Source organism: Triturus cristatus, chromosome 3_1 (genome assembly GCF_964204655.1).
Source record: "Triturus cristatus chromosome 3_1, aTriCri1.1, whole genome shotgun sequence".
Classification (NCBI taxonomy): domain Eukaryota; kingdom Metazoa; phylum Chordata; class Amphibia; order Caudata; family Salamandridae; genus Triturus; species Triturus cristatus.
In genome coordinates this window covers 617924463-617941701 of record NC_140583.1, presented here as the reverse complement: position 1 = coordinate 617941701, position 17239 = coordinate 617924463, and the positions used below count along the sequence as shown (strand labels likewise).

The 17239-nt window shown below is 47.7% G+C and overlaps 1 protein-coding gene across 1 annotated transcript in view; it reads right to left on the bottom strand.

The window, feature by feature from the left end:
- PLEKHO2 (pleckstrin homology domain containing O2) overlaps window positions 1-4986 on the bottom strand; it is a 214584-nt gene extending 209598 nt beyond the window's left edge. Inside the window, exon 1 of the mRNA XM_085644554.1 lies at window positions 3982-4986. Within this exon, the coding sequence (XP_085500680.1) occupies window positions 3982-3990 (9 nt within the window). The 5' untranslated portion in view covers window positions 3991-4986. The remainder of the gene's footprint in view (window positions 1-3981) is intronic.
- Window positions 4987-17239: the final 12253 nt, after the last annotated feature.

Below are 17239 nucleotides of genomic sequence, written 5' to 3'. Positions count from 1 at the left end.
CGCAGAACTAGTTCCTCCTTTCAGGGAACAGATGAGTGGGAGTATGTACAACTATCCATGTGGTATGCACAGCTATCCATGTGGTATGCACAGCTATCCATGTGGTATGCACAGCTATCCATGTGGTATGTACAGCTATCCATATTTACATATTCTTTGGGGAGGTTTGTAGGGAAACAGAGGGAGGTGTGTGACTCATTAAAATGCTGTGGGGTCTCAGTTGAGGACGTTTGCGGATTCAGCGGGGTCAGCCTCGAAGTTGTATACATACACTCCAGGAGGAATACTGTTTTTTTTTTTTAATACATCCAGTGGTTTTTTACAACCATTTTTAATCAAACATTTTAATAGGCTCGTCTGCAACAACTGTACTTCTTTAAACCTGACATGCACATTGCACACAAAAGACAAGTTCAGCAAACCTTAGGAATAGTAGCGGGTACGTACGAGGCTCTCTACTGTGGGGGAGGGTGAGTCAGGCCCATCGGTGTCATCACATCCTACAACACAGTACCTCGTTACACCACAGTAGCCTCTGGAGAGAAGGGGAACAAGGCTAGCACATATGCGGCTGCCCGCGGCCCCCACAGGGGGCCACCGTAAGCGGGCGGCCACCCTTAGTCACATTTGGGCACTTCCCCACCCCCACTAATACGGGGGACTATAGGAAGAGTCCCCTGGCCAGAACACGTCACTTCTGGCACAAAGAGGAGGGGGAGGTATTTAAGCCTCCCCCGGCCATCTTTGCGTCCTCTTTGCGCCGGACACGCAGGGGTATATAGGCTGTCCCCACCCCCTCCTCGCCCTCTTGTCCCTCTCGTCTCGCCTTGCCCACCCCTCCGCTTACCCAGCAGACGGAGGTACAATGGAGGGGGGTTATGCTTCTAACATGTTACTTTGTGTTGCAGGAGGAGGGCGATCCAGAGTCTGCAGATACCAAGGGGTACTTCATGCAGCAGCACAGCGTGGTGCTAAGCCAGGATACCCAGGGTAGGCGACGGTGGCCGCCTCCAGAGCTGTGGCGGAGTTACAGGGCGATCTGGAAGCATATGGGTACAGAAAGGTTACCTCTGCAAGAGCACAAGAGGGGTGCCAGAGCCAAATCACAGGAACCTCGTGTGGAGGGTCCTGGAACAACTACGTCGGCGCCCCGTTAGTCCTTCGGGCGGTTGTGGGCCTGAACAACCGGGGGTTTGCCTTGCTACGCTCCGCCCTGAAAGGGGCGTGAGTAATAAGGGACCAATGTGTCACATGATCCAGTAAGGGGATCACCCGTGATCCAGTAAGGGGATCACCCCCATAAGGGTAGCACTGATGGGTTTCTCCACAGTGCGTGGCTCATCAGGCGGGCAGGGCAGCATAGGTTTATACAGCTGCCTGCCCTTGGATCGCCCGTAAGATAACCCACCATATTGCATACTTTTGTATGGAATAAACCTGCAGCAATATTTTTCCCAAACAAAAGTTGTGTTGTGTATTTATTTATGCATGCATACTCTGTTGTGGTAAGGGTGGGACCTGGTGCCATAATGGGACTATGCGGCTGCCCGCGGCCCCCGCAGGGGGCCACCCTAAGCAGGCGGCCACCCTTAGTCACATTTGGGCACTTCCCCATCCCCACTAATACGGGGGACTATAGGAAGAGACCCCTGGCCAGAACACGTCACTTCCGGCACAAAGAGGAGGGGGGAGGTATTTAAGCCTCCCCCGGCCATCTTGGCATCCTCTTTGCGCCGGACACGCCGTCTCCCACCCTACCGCTTACCCGGCGTGGGGATGGCAGGCGGATTACATAGGATGTTGTAATGTTTTTCTTTGTCGTTGCAGGCGGAGTTACAGGGCGATCTGGAAGCATATGGGTACAGAAAGGTTACCTCTGCAAGAGCACAAGAGGGGTGCCAGAGCCAAATCACAGGAACCTCGTGTGGAGGGTCCTGGAACAACTACGTCGGCGCCCCGTTAGTCCTTCGGGCGGTTGTGGGCCTGAACAACCGGGGGTTTGCCTTGCTACGCTCCGCCCTGAAAGGGGCGTGAGTAATAAGGGACCAATGTGTCACATGATCCAGTAAGGGGATCACCCGTGATCCAGTAAGGGGATCACCCCCATAAGGGTAGCACTGATGGGTTTCTCCACAGTGCGTGGCTCATCAGGCGGGCAGGGCAGCATAGGTTTATACAGCTGCCTGTCCTTGGATCGCCCGTAAGATAACCCACCATATTGCATACTTTTGTATGGAATAAACCTGCAGCAATATTTTTCCCAAACAAAAGTTGTGTTGTGTATTTATTTATGCATGCATACTCTGTTGTGGTAAGGGTGGGACCTGGTGCCATAATGGGACTATGATCCCCCGAGGTCGAGGGTGACCGGGCCAGTACACAGATGGCGCCCCTGAGGTCGAGGGAGGCCGGGCTGTAGGCTAGATGTGCCCGTGAAACCTATTGTGACGTCTTAATGTTCTGGAAACACGAATTAAGTCGATTGTGGCCGGGGTCAGCGCACCGGAGGTGACCCCGAGGTCTAAAGTGCATGGGGCTGGGGCTAGTGCACTGAAGTATCGCTGAGGCTGAGAGTTGACCGTCTCCAGGTGCGCAACGCCCATTGAGCTCAAAGGGCCCTTGAGGCAAAGGGCGAATAGGGCAAGTATGGGTCCCTGATGTTGAGGGTGAGTAATGCAGTACCCGGGGCTACCTCTGATGTGAAGGGTGAGGAGGGTCATGACCCTGGAGGTACTTGAGATGGAGAGTGAGGAGGGTAGGTGCACTTGGAGTGGTCTTGCGGTGGAGGATGTGTATGGGCTGGACCCTGGGGGTTTCTCTGATGTGGAGGGTGAGTAGAGCCAGTACCTCTGATGTGGAGGGTGAGTAGGGCCAGTACCCCTGGGGTACCTCTTTTCTGGAGGGTGGCTAAGGCCAGGCATCTGGAGATACTTCTGAGGAAGAGAGTGAGAAGGGCCAGTGAGTAGGGTCATTACAGTGGGGGTATCTTTGATGTGGGGTGAATAGCGTCAGTACCCTAGGGTACCTCTAAGATCGAGAGAGGGGAGAGCCAGTACGGGGAGAAGAGTCCGTACACCGATCCTTGCACCTCTACACTTGAGCTGGACGTGACGCGGTGGTGGAAGAGGAGGCCTGGTACAGTCAGCTACACCTGGCTGGTTAGTAAGGTAAAACAAGCATCATTTGGAGTTTAACGGATCCTCCCAAACCACGTCCAGGTGCTACTGCACCTGCTGCATTATTGAAAGGTACGCCTCTCGCACCAGAGCTGTCCTTGTGGCGGGTGGATAGCGCTGGCCCAGTGCTGTGGTGCACTGCCTGCAGTGGAAGAGTGCAAAGCCACTGAACGGAGCTACCCCTGGCAGGCAGCGGAGGGGAGCAGGCATGTAGACTGCCCTAGAGAGGGCTGAGGCCAGGGCAGTACACCGGGGGTCTCTCGGCGGGGGAGGGGCTCAGGGTCAGCACACTGCATGTTCCAGGTATGGTGAAGGGGGTGCAGGGTCAGCACACTGCAGGCCCTCTCTGCTGGACGCTCTTTTACTACCATAAGCAGGGCTTTAAGTGGGATGAAAAAACTGATAGGGGGTGTAGGGGGGGGGGGGGTTCTCTCAACGGGGCGTGGCCAATGTAATTAAGGGCGTGGCTTAAAAATGTACGCTAAAAATCTATTCTTCTTAGCATAGTGTGCCGCCCGATTTGTATTTTGTGGTTTCTGTCATTGCATCCTGATATATGACACAACAAGTAACATCATACCTACAAGAAGTCAGGACTGTTGCCTTTGTCAATGGTTGTTAGCACAAAACAGAGCCCGATATAGACCCGTTTCTAAACCTCCATAAAAAAACTGCCGGTGCTCAGACCCGGTGAGACCCGGCCCACTTAAAGCCATGACCATAACATCTCTCCCTGCCTCAGCCCAACTCTCAAAAGTGTTCAAAGGGCCGGGCAGGAAATAGAAACAGCAGTCACGGTACTCACATCCTCCATGATCCCGCGATCAGATCTCACTCCTCCAGGTCTCACTGGCCCAGGTTTACCGATCTCACTGGTGCAGCGCTGCGGATCTCATCCCTCCAGGGCTGCTGATCTCACTTATATGGCGATGCGGGTATCACTGATCCGCGGCTGCAGATGTAACCCATCCAGCGCTGCAGATGTGCCGCATCCAGTGCTGCGGATCTCTCTCTCGCCGTGGGTAGCAGACCTCACTCACCCGTCGGGGAAGCCGATCTCACGAACCAGAGCAGCGGCAGGTCTCACCCACCGAGACTGCCGATCTCACCCTCCCAGGGCTGAAGATTTCGCGGTCTGGTCCACAGCTGCAAAGCGCATAGCCGTGACAGGCAGCTGTGGCAGGTTTCACCGTCTGCCACAGAGGGGTGCAGACGTATCGCCACTGGGCTGCAGATTTCAGCGGTCCGGGGTTCGTCTCTTGGCGGTCCGGGGCTTCAGCGGTGCGGGGCTTCGGCGGTCCGGGGTTCCTCTCTTGGCGGTCCGGGGCTTCAGCTTTAGCGGTGCGGGGCTTCAGCTCAGCGGTGCGGGGTTCAGCTCTCAGCCATCACTGGCTTCAGCTCGCGCTGCTCGTGGCCTCGGATCCGCTATTCCGGCTGCAGAGCCTCCGCCAGTGTAAATAGTGACGCTCACTGGAGGCTCCAGCATCTGCCGGGCGTCTCCCTGCTGCCCCAGCGTCTGCTGTCTGTGCCGAGCTCCTCTCTCTGCCGCCCGTCTCTGCTGTCAGCCCGGACCCTGCCTCCCTTCCTCCTCTGTCCGAGCCCGCTCCCTCCGCACAGAGCCGCAGTTCCTCTTGGCCGGAGCCCCCTCGCTCTACTCACAGCTGCAGCGCCTGTAAACTTTTGCAGAGCAGAAAAAAAGTTCGGTTTCCGGTTGCTTGAGGCCGAGTCTCCGAGCAGCCTGGGTCCTACAGCAGGCGCGGACAGTGGTGCGCAGGGGCGAGGCGGGCCACCCACGGGGTAGGGGGGCAGTGACACTACTGGAAAGAAACACCCCGTGGGGACAGGCAGTGGCGTACAGAGAGAGGAGTGAGCGGAGAGGCTGTGGTGGCCAGGGAGGTACCCTAGGGGGAGGGACACCGGTGGATAAAGAGATATATGGAACAACCTTATATGAAGGCATCGACAGGGGTGGATAGAGAAATCTACAGGGGGACGCTGGGAGACAAAGCTACGTGTGTGGACAGAGGTAACGAGGGACATGGAGAGGTGTCAGAACAAGGGCAGGAGCGGAGAGAGCTACATGGAGGCAGGGACAAATTTGGATACAGAAATCCACGGGGGGACAGACGCCCGTAGACAAAGGTACTGGTGAGGGAGTGAGGTCCCTGGAGGACATTGAGACATTTAAGAGGCGGGCTCAGTAGAGGCCAGAGATGTACAGTGGGCAGAGGCACCGGTGGATGGAGAGATGTATGAGACAGACATGCATGGAGGACGGATTGGGGGAGGCCTGTAGACAAGTGTACTTGTGTGTGAACCGAGACATATGAGAGACAGGGACAATTGTGAACAGAAAGCAATGGTGGACGCCAGTAGATAAAGCTACTCGTGTCAACAGAGATAAGGTGGAGATGGCGTTGGGACAGAAAAGTCCATGAATCACACCAAATGTGCGTGGGTAATCAAAGAGGACACTTAATATGGTCCTGAGTCAACTGCAGGTATTCAATAGATATGGATAGGTCACCTCACCTACTGCTTGTGGCATGCTTCATCATAGGTGACCTATACCCACACCAAGGTAGGTAGGTACCACCCTGAAGGAGTCCGACTTGACCAATATCCGGGAGCTCAGATAAAAATGACCGAATAGTTTGCAGGGATCCAGGTAAATTTAAAATATATTAGGGTATACTCTAGTGGGAATTTCCTTTTATTAGGGGAGTACCCCAGATGTGGTTAAAAGGGATGTCACATGGATTGTTGATAGAATGTAATGATCCATCTGTCCACATATGCCTTGCCTATATGTTTCAACCATTTCTCATACCCGTACAGGTCAATGGCCTCTTTAAGGGCTATTATGGTGATGGTGTCCCTGCCTAAATGCTATTCATTCCGTACAACACATTAAGGAATGCAAATAGCAAACTACATTCTTTGACCTGTTTGGTTGTTTCATGGGTAACTTACTATGGGTTTCTTTTGCAAGAAGGACTAGACGGGGGCTTCTCCCTGTAGTCACACACTCGTCAAGGCTCAGGAGCTATAACCAGCCTACTGGTCCCTCGTGCAGACGTGGGACCGGTAGGTTGGTTACAGCTCCCTACCTTTGATAAGTGTGTGACTGCAGGGCGTGGAACTGGTAGTTTGGCTATGGCTCCCTACCCTTGACGAGTGTGTGATTTAAGGGAAGAGCCCCTCGTCTTGTCCTTGATGCAAATGAAACCCACAGTAAGGGTCCCGTAATACAACTAAATATGTCAGAGAATGCCATGTGCTATTTGCATAATTTAATGTGTTGTGCAGAATGGGTGGACCTGCTCACTCCTACTGATCACTCTACTGTAAGCTGGCACCAACGTGCTCGTGCTGCTTGATTCCTGGTGAAAGCAGTAACCTTCCACTAGTGTGAGGGTAAAGCCTTGGGCGATCCGCCAGGTCCAACAAGACCTCAATCTGTGAGACAAGCCTATGTCATGGAACACAGGCATGATCCGTATTTGCCTATGACAACAAAAATCAGCATTAGGGATCCAGACAACAGTACAGTCGAACACTCAGAGCAGGGGGGTCCATCTCCATGCAGAGGACTTTTCTGTACCAATATGCGTGCATGGATGTATGTTTGCCTGTGCAAAGTTACAACACATAAGAGACAGCGCATTTGGTTGCCTGAGCTTGTTACAGTGTATGTGTGCCCAGGAAGAGGTACAATACATTGGCGATCGTGCATGTGTGCGCAGGGGTATGTGTGCGCTTTTGAAGAGCACAATAAACAGAAGACCCAGGGCTTGCTAGAGGAGCAGGGAGAGGTAGAGATTTCCCCAGACAGATTTGCGCATTGCTGCATTCCTGAGATCTGGTGCGACACACATTGGAGGAAGGAAGAGCCCGACGGGGGTTTGTGAATCTGAAAAGAGATCTCTAGTCAAAGGGACCAGGGCACTTTGAGGAAGGAGATAGGGCCAATAAGAGAATGATACTGAGTAGGGCTGGGCCCTATGGTAACCTTTTGAAGCACATATCACTGAGGTTGATATCCAGGTGTGAACTTCTAGTCCCTCCCTTGGCCTGTGCTTGGGTCTATCAAGATTGGAGACTGTCCTGCTCTGATAGACTTCTCTCTGGAGGAAGAGCACAACAAAGGAGTAGGCACTTCAAAATGAGCAACCCCCAGGACACAAACTTCAAATAGAGAGACACTAAATCACAAGTGTGTCTAGAAATGGATTATAAAAATGGGAGCCTGAGACTCCCAAATTGACAAACTGAAGCTGTACATCAGCGTGGAAGATTTCAGCGCTGGCTCTACCCGTTGTGACCAGGACTGGGGACTAAAGGCCTGCCAATTTCCCATGCTGGCTGTAGGGGAATCACCCAGAGGGATCAAAAACACTTACTTGGAGCCTGTAGCACCAGCTTTGACCTGACTCAAGACCAACTGGCCCTGGGAGGCGAAGGAGATCACATGGAGGAAGCGACGTCCAGTGGGGATTCAATTATATGGATTCTGGGAGAAAAGTGTGAGATTCTGGTCTGTTGGGACTACCACAGTGATCGGGCTGCCAGCTGATGTGCCAAAGTCCCCTACTCCCTTGCCAGGTGGGGGCCTCGGTAAAGAATGAGGGTTACTGACCTTTGTGCTGTCCCATGAGAGATGGAGGGCCATTGCTCGATACAACGCTGTGGCTCAAAGAGGGTTGTCACATGTTTCATGCTGCCTGCATACGCCATTTGCCAGCTGGGGACCATGTTGAAGATAATGGGCCTTTTCCCTGATTGTGCTATTACAACCCAACCTGTGTGCCAGGAGGAAGGGGCCATGAAGGAGAAAGAGGGGTGTCACCTTGCACCCACAAGCAGCTGATAAGACATCCCAAGCCGTGACCTATGGAGAGTGAGAGCAACAACTTCAACTCCCTCACCCGGGAGCTTTGGAGACCTGTCCAGAGATCCCAGGAGAGACTTACTGAAAAGGAAAAATGCCAAGGATGTCAACCGCCATGACCGTAGTTTACTACCATCTTGACACAACCAGACTGCCAAGGGACACACAGGGACTCTGAACCACCACTCTGGGAGAGCAGGTAAGTCTGACTAACGGGCCGTCTGGCCCTGGGAAACTTGCTCTGAATTAGCCCGCTCCAGTAAAGGGACTCAGGGATCTTGCTAAACAGTTCTCATAGAGCTTCTGAGATTTGAACACTGTAGCAAGGCCTAGCACAGATGTTGCCAAATTGCCACATGTTAATGGGCAATAACCCTCAGCCATAAATGGGGAAGTAAGACTGGGAAGTTGACTTTGGTAACACTAGTGGGCTTGCCTCAAGAAGGCTCTTTATACTGCTTGCAGTTTGTAGTACTGAACTGTGTGTTACTTCGATAAATACTCCATTTTACATAAAAGCAAGTATTTGACTTGACAATAATTTATTGGGGTTGCTGGATGTATTTTGAGTTAAGTCTGTGCTTGCCTCACACCACCTCCTCCACAAGAAGCCTTGGATTGCTCTGTTCACACTACCATTGAGAGTCAATTGCTGAAAGGGTTCCTGGCCCCGTTGGTCACAGCCCATAGCAGGTCAGCCCCCAGGATATCAGGAGTAAAGCCTCAACCACCACAGTTGGGCCCCGTAATTCCTGCTTGCCCCGTGACCCACTGAACGGGTTGTGACACATGGTAATATGTATGGACAGGGACAGTGGTGGAGAGAGCTACATGAGGAACGGACAGTGGTGGATACAGAAATCCATGGTGGGGGGGACACCAGTCGATAAAGTACTTGTAAGGGAGTTGAGTCCCCAAAGGACACTGACATATGTTACATAACATACATGAAGGCAGAGACTGGTTGATAGAGACATCCATGGAGGGACACTGGTAGACGAAGCCACTTGTGTGGGTAGAGACACTTGTGGACATGGAGAGATTCAAGAGACAGTGTCAGGGGCGGACATGGAGAGATGTAATGGATAGAGACATTAGTGGACATGGGCAGATAAAAGCGGCAGCAACAGTGGTAGGCATGGAGACATATAAGGGGCAGAGACACTGTGGACATGGAGAGATATAAGGGGCAGGAACTGTGTCTTTAGAGATTATATGGTAATGGGCACACGTGGACAGAGCGATTGCTTTCGTGACACCTGCAGTCCAAGAGACAGACGAGGACAGAGACAGACATGTCTATTAAGATACAGGGGTAAGGACACTGGTGGACAGAGAGATACACCAGTCAGGGAACCTTGTGCACAGAGAGATAACATGATGGGGCAATGGCTGTCAGAGGACCATGGAGCAGGGACACATAGAGGGGCAGATGTAGAAGGACATGAATGGATAGCGAGAGACATAGGACAGAGGAACACGGGGGAGGGACACTAGTGGGAAAGATGTCAGCTGACAGATGCTCCAGGATCCTAGGGTGCCAGGGACCCTAGTGAACAGGGCCCAATTAAGGCTTTTTAGGGCCCCGGTTTGCGGTGACCACATTTTAGGGATCTTTATCATAGATTTTTTATCGACAATATGAAAAAGGAGGGCCAGTGATGAATTGAGTCAAGATAAATATTTGAAATAACTGATACAGTGCGATGGAGACGAGAAGTTACGCATGGGCTTTCATTTACGCGTATATTTGTTTTCAAAACCATTACAGAAGAATAACATTTTTACATTTCACTGGACCTCACGTTTCAGATGCGTATGTCCATTTATCAGCTGCAGTGTTTAAAGGTTAAAAAAATTACATAAATGTCCCGTCCATAAAATGTAGCTTTAAGTAACATTAATTTACTTATTTTTCACGATTCGTAGGACGCTTTTTAAAAACGTTGCCATCATTTACAGGCAAATCCTAAACTTCAGTCTTGCATCACAAACTAAAAGGCTCTTCCACTGACCTCACTCCTAATTAACGGAAATGCGATCTCAACGGAGAAAGTTTTAACTCAATTAACGCAGAAGAGATTAATAATACATGCTCAGAAGATTTCAATCCAGCACAGCAGATTCTACAGCTATTGACATATACTGGCTGCTTATTTCTGCCTCCTTTTACCGTTCTTATTAAGGGGGATATTTAGGGTTTGGCGGCAAGGAGACATCACAGTTTACTAAGAAATGCACAAATGCCGAGGAACATGAAAAGTAGTCCAGATCTGTGAAATAGGCGTTAATCACCAAAATATGAAAAAGGAAGTTCATGAGTCGATCTTTGTTTTCCTCCGTAAATCCTTTAATTCATATCAACAAAATTTTCATAACATCCGAAACAGGCAGCCGGCACGTGTTTCGTCCGTAATGGAAGTGTAACTATCGGGATTGTACACAATCTGACTTGTCACCGCCACAGGCTTATCAAGGCCTGGCTTGTAACACGGAGGTAGCCGGAGCGGATACTACCGGTTCCCATCGCTACAGGTGTTATACTTCCATTACAGATTTTCAAAATAACAAATCTTGGAGTACGAATCGCTATACTATTTTGTCTAGCCTTGCGAAAGTCCTTTTGGACGAAACACGTGTTGGCTGCCTGTTTCAGATGTTATGAACATTTTGTTGATATGAAATAAAGGATTTACGGAGGAAAACAAAGATCGACTTATGGACTTCCTTTTTCATATTTTGGTGATTAACGCCTATTTCACAGATCTGGACTACTTTTCATCTGCCTCGGCATTTGTCCAGTTTATGTGTAAACCTTAAGGGGGACTTGCTTCTCCCAGGAGAGTTGACTTGGTCTCCTAAAGGCGGAGGGAGGCCTTATGCTTGGAGAGCACTACAACATATTTAATTTCGGAGAAACTACTTCCTGACAGATGAAGTGGGTAGATGGGCATTTGGAAAGCAGCATTTCTGCCTTGTTTCTTTGTGTAATAATACTAAGAAATGCCCCGACCACCAAACTTGCCTTTCCTCAGCATCCTTTACCTGCGATGCACCACGTGGGTTCTGAAAGCAGAGGCTGCCCTGGTTCTACCACTGAAATCCTTTACTGGTGGACCCTCCGCCACTGTACGACTGGCTTCCGCACACTGGAAGGGTCGCCCAATTTAGGGTGGGCCAGGCCTTCATAGCATATTTATCAGGCTTGGACAGCCATACAATCCATGACTGATGTTCTAGATCTACTCTGGAACCCCAGGTCGTTGTCTCTTTTTGTCAGCATGAAAGCGTGGCGGGGAGGAAAATCGTTAGCCAATCAATCATTACAAGTCCAATGAACTATGACTCTGAAGAATCACAGACTCCCAATTAAGATTAGTTAATTTATTACAAGGCCAAGAACAGTTGGACATACAAACACATCAAAATGAGGGTGTAGCAATACATCGGAACTAATACAAAGCCAAACCTACGGGTGAAATTAAGACGGTGCAATATGCACATAATAATCAGTTCAAGAATCAGGATACAGAAGATTATGGCACCAACGTCAAGATTCCCTTTCATTGGAGATTCATAGGTATAAAGCATTAGTCTGTACCTACTCTACCACTAATGTAACATCCCTTCTTAGCATTTCCCAAGGCAAGATCCAGAAAGGTGTCAGCCCGTGAAATCTTTCTAAGAAATCTCTTCACATTTAGATGGGTCAAGTAGCAAAAAAGCTACAGAGCTCATTCTAAGATGGTCTCTCTTTCTCAAGGCAAAAGCAGAAAACCGCAGACACTGTCCCTAACTTAGATACTTCACTTTGCAAGAGTATCCCCAGATGCATTGCAATATCACACCATCCAAGCAAGCCACCTCCTTGTAGGTAACTTTCCACACAGCAGCGATGTCATCTCGCCGAGGCCTAGGAGCCTTGATTCCCCGGCTTACTCCGATGAGAAAGTACAACAGTTCTTTATTATCAGTATCCCCGTTCAATATATTCTCTCCTCCCTGAGCCTAATTCCTTAAACAAAGACATTATTCTAGCTAACAAGGATGAATTTCTCCACCTACAACTGAAACATGAAAAGAACAAATCTAGCATGCACATGAAATTTACTAGTAAGTCTAACGCGAGAGCTATCAGGGGAAAAATGCAATTCAGGCCTACAGAAATTGGTCAACATAAGAAATAGCAGAAGGCCTCATGAAGTTACTCATATAAAATCAACATTTTTACTGAGCACATCTAAGTTAACACGTTACATAAGCACATCAATTATATGAATACTTGTCAGTGACGTGCATGAATTCTGCACGTTAATGTTTTCGACTAACCACATGTAGTTGCAACGTTAATTTCTTCAGGTTGAAAATACCCCTAGCACTTCACTTTTCATGTTATTACAGTTTATGATCTACTGGCCTAAGTTAAAGAAATAAAGGATAATGGGCTAGATGTACGACGCTTTTTTGTGGCCGCAAACAAGAGATCCTCCCATTTTCGACCGTAAAAAACGGTAATGGCATGTACAAATACCATTTGCAACTCTCGCTATTAGGAAGGGGCATCCCTTCCTAATATCGAGTCACCATGCCATGTACAATTGTTTTGGGACCGCATTTACGGCTGCGAAACACTCGCAGTTTACCACCTACTTCAAGTAGGTGGTAAACCACTCACAAGCAGGAAGGGGTCCCAGGGGACCCCTTCCCATTTGTGAGTATGCGAGAATTTTTTTTAAGAGCAGGCAGTGGTCCCAAGGACAACTGCCTGCCCTTAGAAAATGAAACTGAAAAGTTGAATTTTTCTTTTTTAAATGGATCCCGTTTTCCTTTAAGGAAAACATGCTGCATTTGGAAAAAAAGACTGCTTTATTTATAAGCAGTCCCAGACATTGTGGTCTTCTGACCCCAGCAGGCCACCATCCCTGGGAGTGCTAGCCATTACTAATGGGGTCGCAGATTACGACATCCTCATTAATATTCATGAGGCATGAAATTTGCGACCCCATTGGGAATCGCTAACAGTGTCTGAGACACTGTTATGCGAGTCGCAAATTGGTGGGTTGTACATCTGGACCAACTAAGAATTAAATGGGAGAGATGTATATATTTGTTTTTGGGATGGACATGATATTTTCCCTTTAAATGATGGACAGCGATGCTTTGATAATCCCCACTAAATATACATGGGAGAACAGTTTTTTGTCGATTGTGAGGTGAGTGCGTTGCGCTGGTTACAATATTATTATGAGGTCTCTTTTCTGCTTTTTACTCTTTGTGGTCTATTGGTATAAGTCGCAGATGATATTGAGGGGATTCGTATACTCTTGTGAACCAACAATATTTAGTGCGCTGACTGGTTTTCTTAATTAATTTGCATGTCTTAGATAGTATATACAGTCTGATGTTTAAATTATTGGATATTCTTTGTGTGTTATGCACAACTATTAGAGAATTAGAGGATAACTTTCAACTGATGTAAGGGTCTTTAAGGTCCAATCAATGGGGTTTGCATGAATGTATATTAAGTACTAGGGGCTGGACCAATTCCCGTGAGATTTAGTTCCAGATTATAGGCCAACATTGGTTGCTCTTCGTGGGGAAGATGGATGGGATTGTGATGAGGCTGTTATTTTTGCCTTGGTATTTTTCCTATGCAATTTGATATAGCAGGTCTTATTGCATGCTTTACTCCATATTCCTTTATCTTCCTAGAATTGACTCAGGAGTGTGTTATAGATAGACTGTGGATCCTGACAGTTATCTATTTGGGACTATTTATTATCCAGATGTTCAATTCAAAAGAAATAAAAAAGATTTTTATGGTGGGTTTTTGTTCTTTTTCGAGTATTCGATTCAGGCACAAATCTTTGGCATGTACACAATTATCAGATGAGTTATTGGTCTAATGTATTTTTAATTATTATTATTTCTCTAAGGGTGAGCACATATTTTAGGTATCATTGGTTTTATCATGCATTTGAGGTGCTTACACCTGGTTCTGGCTTCCTCTTTATCTTGGTGATTTGGGACTGTCATCAACTATTATTCTCATTTGTGATATATGTTTCACATATATACTTTTTAAATATAAGGGATAGGTATGGCAATATTTTTATTGCATACTTATATCATATGGCTTGTCTCTGATATTATAAAATGTTGGAATTTATATATTATGCTAGTTGGTAATACAGTGTTTTGTATATTGCAATTTGTGAAGAGGATATGTGTTTTTTTATATGATGTTTATATAGTAGATTTATTATGTTATGTTTAATATTCCAGCCTTGAAAAAGTCTTAGAATAAGACGAAACACGTGTCGGCAGGCAAATCGTGTGCTGGGAGTTTTTATACTTTCTTGACATTAATAAAGATCGCTGACCAACAAAGGACTGAGTTCTCTGGATCACTGTCTTTCAACGATATAGTTGAATTTTCTTTGTCTATGAGAAAAGGGTTATATGTACCCAGAGGATTTGAACAATTACTAATGGTGTGCGCTATATGCCTCAGTTTTTGGTAAATTTGGTTGCACATTCAGTTGTGTTGACAACACCTCTTGGTAGTAGGTGTTTGGGGCGCCTCTAGCACCCGTACACAGACATTTAGGAGAACTCGTATACATTGCATGCTCTATGATTGTGATACTACTGTTTATCTAGGGAAGGTGCGGACATTTCCCTTTCCGGGAACACTACAACCTGTTCTTTTTGTACCATCTGACCTTACATGTAGGTGTGGATTACCCATGATTATAATGCAGCCCTACAAATGAAAGAACAAAATTTGCGCTCTTACACTGATGCAAGTATGAAAAACTATGCAGTGCATGTCTAATGTGCAGGGAAAAATCCTTTTGCTGTCAGGAGCATTTCTATTATGTTTTTGAGAAGTACCTCCACAAAGCATAGGCTTGTTTCTAATAACCTAAAACATGCTAATCTGTCATTTATATAGGGCTAGCCCAGACTGCATTTCACCAAAAAGTGCTCAGGCAAAAAGTCTCTGCTGACACAGTGGGGAACTCTTAGTTTTGCAGATGGGCAGAGGGCCTTCTTAAATAATTTTGGGACTTATTTCAGAAAACTTTGAATTTCTTAACTATTTTCGACTAATAACCTAATTCGAGGCTTTGTGAGGCCAAACAATATTGAAGTACATGATAACCATTCAGAATTGGAGGGCGTGCAAAAACTGCCGTTAGCTCTAGATGCCTGACGTCCTCAAGCCAAAAATAAAGTTTGAAGAAACATTGATAAAGCATTTTAGATTTGTACATCTGGCCTTTGAAATGATACACTATTGATTTCCCCCAAAATCACATAACTATACATATGCAAAGAGGTGCTTTTGGTCTGCAGGCTTCAGCAACTGGCCTCTTTAATCGTCTTCACATTTCGCCTCCTCCCACCACAGAATGCAGCATGGAGAGATGGGTCGGCAACCTCACCAACTGGCTTCCTTTCCTTTGAGCAACTGTACAAAGGTTGTGCACATTGTTCTCACGTGCCTAAAAATAGTTTCTTTCTCTTCACTGACAAATCTGGTTCAAAGGGTGCATTTTATCTTGTTTTTTTTGTTTACTTAAAGCAGCCATGAAAACCTTATTCTGTCTGCACTTCAGGTGCTTAGTCGGATGGTGGTCTATTTTCCATCACTTTTTAAGATTTGGTGTTTCAAAATGACATCATAACATTGCAGCTGCCTGCGATATGAATGCTTGGCTAGCGTCTTATTTATTTTTATCTGCTTCACAAATAATAATAAAATAGGAGTTGCAACAGAAAGGGTTACTTAGAAAAGAAAAAGACATCACTAGCTAAACAGCCACGTCACTGAATGTTTTTATATTATTTTTTTATTACAAGCATGTAGTAACAATATTTAGGAGGTGGTTTCTTTTTGCGCCACATACATGCAATAAACAAGCTATGGCAAAGCCAATGGATCTCGCCTATGAGAGCTGTTTGTTGGCTTTGGCAATGATTTGTAGCCATGCTGCAGTTGCGATGCAGCATTGCAAAAAATAATAATTAAAAAAGCGCGATGGCATATCCAGCAAAATTTTAAAACGCGCATTAGCACTGGCCACCTCATAGTGCTTTTTTTTGTATTTGTAACCATGTGCTTTCCCATTCTCTCTTGCTTGTCCTCTCCTCCCCTCTGAATTTCTTCTCACAGTTTTGCCTCTTCCTTCAAAACAATCCTCCATTTGTAGAAAAAACAAAGTAATGGGTTGGGGGCGAGGCAACACGTAGGGTGTGCAGATTGAGAAAGATTTGGAAAGGGGAAAGGCAGTGGCATAACAATAGCCCCCGCAGTCCTTGCAGTGCCGGGGGAGGCCTGAGCTCCAGGGTGCCCCGTCTGGCAGGCCCCTTGCATGAGAGCTCCTGACTGGGTCCGGAGCATGGCCCCCTCCATGTACTTTGCAGAGGGGTCCCCAAAAGTTTTGTTACGCCACTGGGGTAAGGATAGGTGAGAGGGGTGGGAAGCTCACAGAAATACAGGGTGGGTGGTAGGTCTGGGGCAAGCGCACACACAAGTGTGGGCTGGTGGGACTGGGCAAGCACATGGACAATGGAGGGTATGCAGGAAGAGCTGGGGAAGTAAACGGACAAGCACAGACAACAGCAGGTGGGTGGGGTGGCATGGGGGAAGCACATGGACAATGGAGTGGATGTGAGGGGTTGGGGGAAGTACACAGACAATGGAGGGTAGGCTAGTGGGGCTGGGGAAGCCATACAGGCAATTGAGGGTGGATGGGAAGGGCTGGGGAAAGCACATGGACAACGAGGCGGGGCTGGAGAGACTGGTTAAGCATACGTACAACAAAGGGTATGCCGAAGGAGCTGGGGAAGCAAACAGACATGCACAGACAATGCCAGGTGGTCGGGAAGGTATGGGGGAAGCACATGGACAATGGAGGGTGGGTCTGAAGGGCTGGGGGAAGCACATGGTCAAAAGAGAGTGAGTGTGAGGGGCTGGGGAAGCACACATACAACAGAGGGTGGGCGAGTGGGGAATGGGGCGGAATATGGAGGAGTAGAAGTGCACAAGGGAGATAGCTGGAAAACGCATGCACTTTCAGGGAGTATATAAACAAAAAGAAAAAAGTAGCACCTGAAAAAGTGAGCAGTCGGAAGTTCACAGTAATGTGTTCATGCTCCTGGG